Source organism: Brassica oleracea, unplaced genomic scaffold (assembly GCF_000695525.1).
Source record: "Brassica oleracea var. oleracea cultivar TO1000 unplaced genomic scaffold, BOL UnpScaffold02175, whole genome shotgun sequence".
Lineage (NCBI taxonomy): Eukaryota > Viridiplantae > Streptophyta > Magnoliopsida > Brassicales > Brassicaceae > Brassica > Brassica oleracea.
The window spans coordinates 1-1,811 of NW_013618706.1; the positions used below are offsets into that span (position 1 = coordinate 1).

Here is a 1,811-nt window from a genome sequence, read left to right on the forward strand (position 1 = left end):
AAAAAAAAACACATTTCAGAAGCCCTAAATATTTGGTTATATAAAGGACCATAAACCTTTACAAGGAAAACTCACCCAACTTCATCTATCTATCTTAGCAAGGTCCGCTTATTATTTTTTTACTTTATGAGAAAAGGGGTTTGCAAAGGATAAAATCAATCCATGATCTAGCGCAAACCCACAACTCATACATATTGTGTTGATTCTTTTGAATAATTAGTTAGATAATATCTTTTAAGAGCAATCTGTAGAATGTTGTTGTTATCTTTCACCACAAATTAAGAAAAGTTTAATTTTTTTTTCCAACGCTTTTTTCGTTTGAATCTATAATTTTCTAAGCGTAGATCTTTATTTTCGTCGATATTATACAGGTTCGAGAGCTTCGTTGAGCATGAAGACCATCATCGGCAGTGCAACTCCAGGCTTCGGAGGTGGAGGTATTGTATTCTGAGAAAAAACCTCATCAAATCCCTCTCTTTCTCTTACACACCTAATTTGTCTTTGTTGCTCCACAGTTAACTTTCACTCAACCCAGAATCCTTTCCAAAGAACTGGCCCAAACCGCGTAATAGAGAAGATTGTCCTTAGTGAGTGGCTTGTGTACTACCGGATCGACCTACCTGGTGTCAGCCGCGCTGATATGTTTGTTGATCGTAACCAATCAGACAAATCTGTGATTGTCCGCAACAAGCTACCACGTAGCAACCCAAACGGAATCCCCGACTACGAAACCGTTGTTGATCTCGATTGCGATTGCTGCCGGGTCAACTACATCAGCCCTTTCGAAGAAGGCGCGGAAGATGGTGTTTTGAGGTTTATCCTCGGCATGGATATAGAGCGCGAGTACCGAGGTGGCCTAGGTATGGACGTTTCTTTTAACATTACTTTTGGGATATAGTTAACTCTTAAAAAAAACCTCTTATCATTGTTTTGTTTGTTGGTCAAAGCATACCACCAGCGGGTGTACAACACGGACCCTAATGGTATGTTATAATTTTAATTGTGACATTTATATTTGTAGTCATTTCATTTCAGTGTCTAATTTTTTTTTGTTCTTGTGGAGCAGACAGGTTTTATAATCGTGATATGATTCTGCCACACCCATTCGTGTTGGCGTTCAACGAGCAACAGTATGCTTATGAATTCGATAAGGTCAACGCGGGCATCAACGCCGGCGTCGCAACCGTCCGTTTGAACATGCCAGGCGTTCCGGCAGACGATTTTGAACTCGAAATCCTTGAGGATAGAGTGACTGTGAGAGGTGTAGCTCCCCAGCGCCACCACGACTCAGGCGGTCGCACGTACGAGGCAGTTGCTGCTTGGCTCGAATCTCGTGACGGCGCACCTACCGCCGTTAATGTGGAAAGGCAAGCGTCGCACGGCGTGATGCGCCTCATCATCCGTCCAGCAGCATAATTGCTTTCATCCTCAGTTTGTGTTTCTTTGCTGCACTCGCTCTATCCTGCGTGTTTGTCGTTTTCCTTATGTTTGCAGACGTTACGTCCTTTTCTATGGTTTCCATAGACTTGTTGCGTTTTAATAATAATTCAGAACCCTAATATCTAAAAAAAAAATATATATATATATATATATATTTTTTTTTTTTTTGCAACTAGTACACTTATTTTGAAGGCACCTAACCAACTCTTTGAGCAGGAAGCAAATATTAATTACATGTCACACACATAGTTCCAACTTCAAAGTCTAAATGCTACCATGAAACTTACAATCATGCTTCTCTCAAACTTTGAAATATGCTCAACTCTGGCAACTGGTAAATTATTATCAAAATGAAGCGCTAGCAGTAAGTT

The 1,811-nt window shown here is 40.5% G+C and overlaps 1 protein-coding gene across 1 annotated transcript; it reads left to right on the plus strand.

Moving 5' to 3' along the window:
• The first annotated feature begins 41 nt into the window (after nucleotides 1-41).
• LOC106321618 lies at nucleotides 42-1,557 on the plus strand. Its single transcript, XM_013759861.1, has 5 exons — nucleotides 42-102; nucleotides 372-437; nucleotides 516-860; nucleotides 948-983; nucleotides 1,067-1,557. The coding sequence occupies exons 2-5, from the start codon at nucleotides 392-394 to the stop codon at nucleotides 1,414-1,416; spliced, it is 777 nt and encodes a 258-aa protein (XP_013615315.1). The 5' UTR covers nucleotides 42-102; nucleotides 372-391; the 3' UTR covers nucleotides 1,417-1,557.
• The last annotated feature ends 254 nt before the right edge of the window (nucleotides 1,558-1,811 follow it).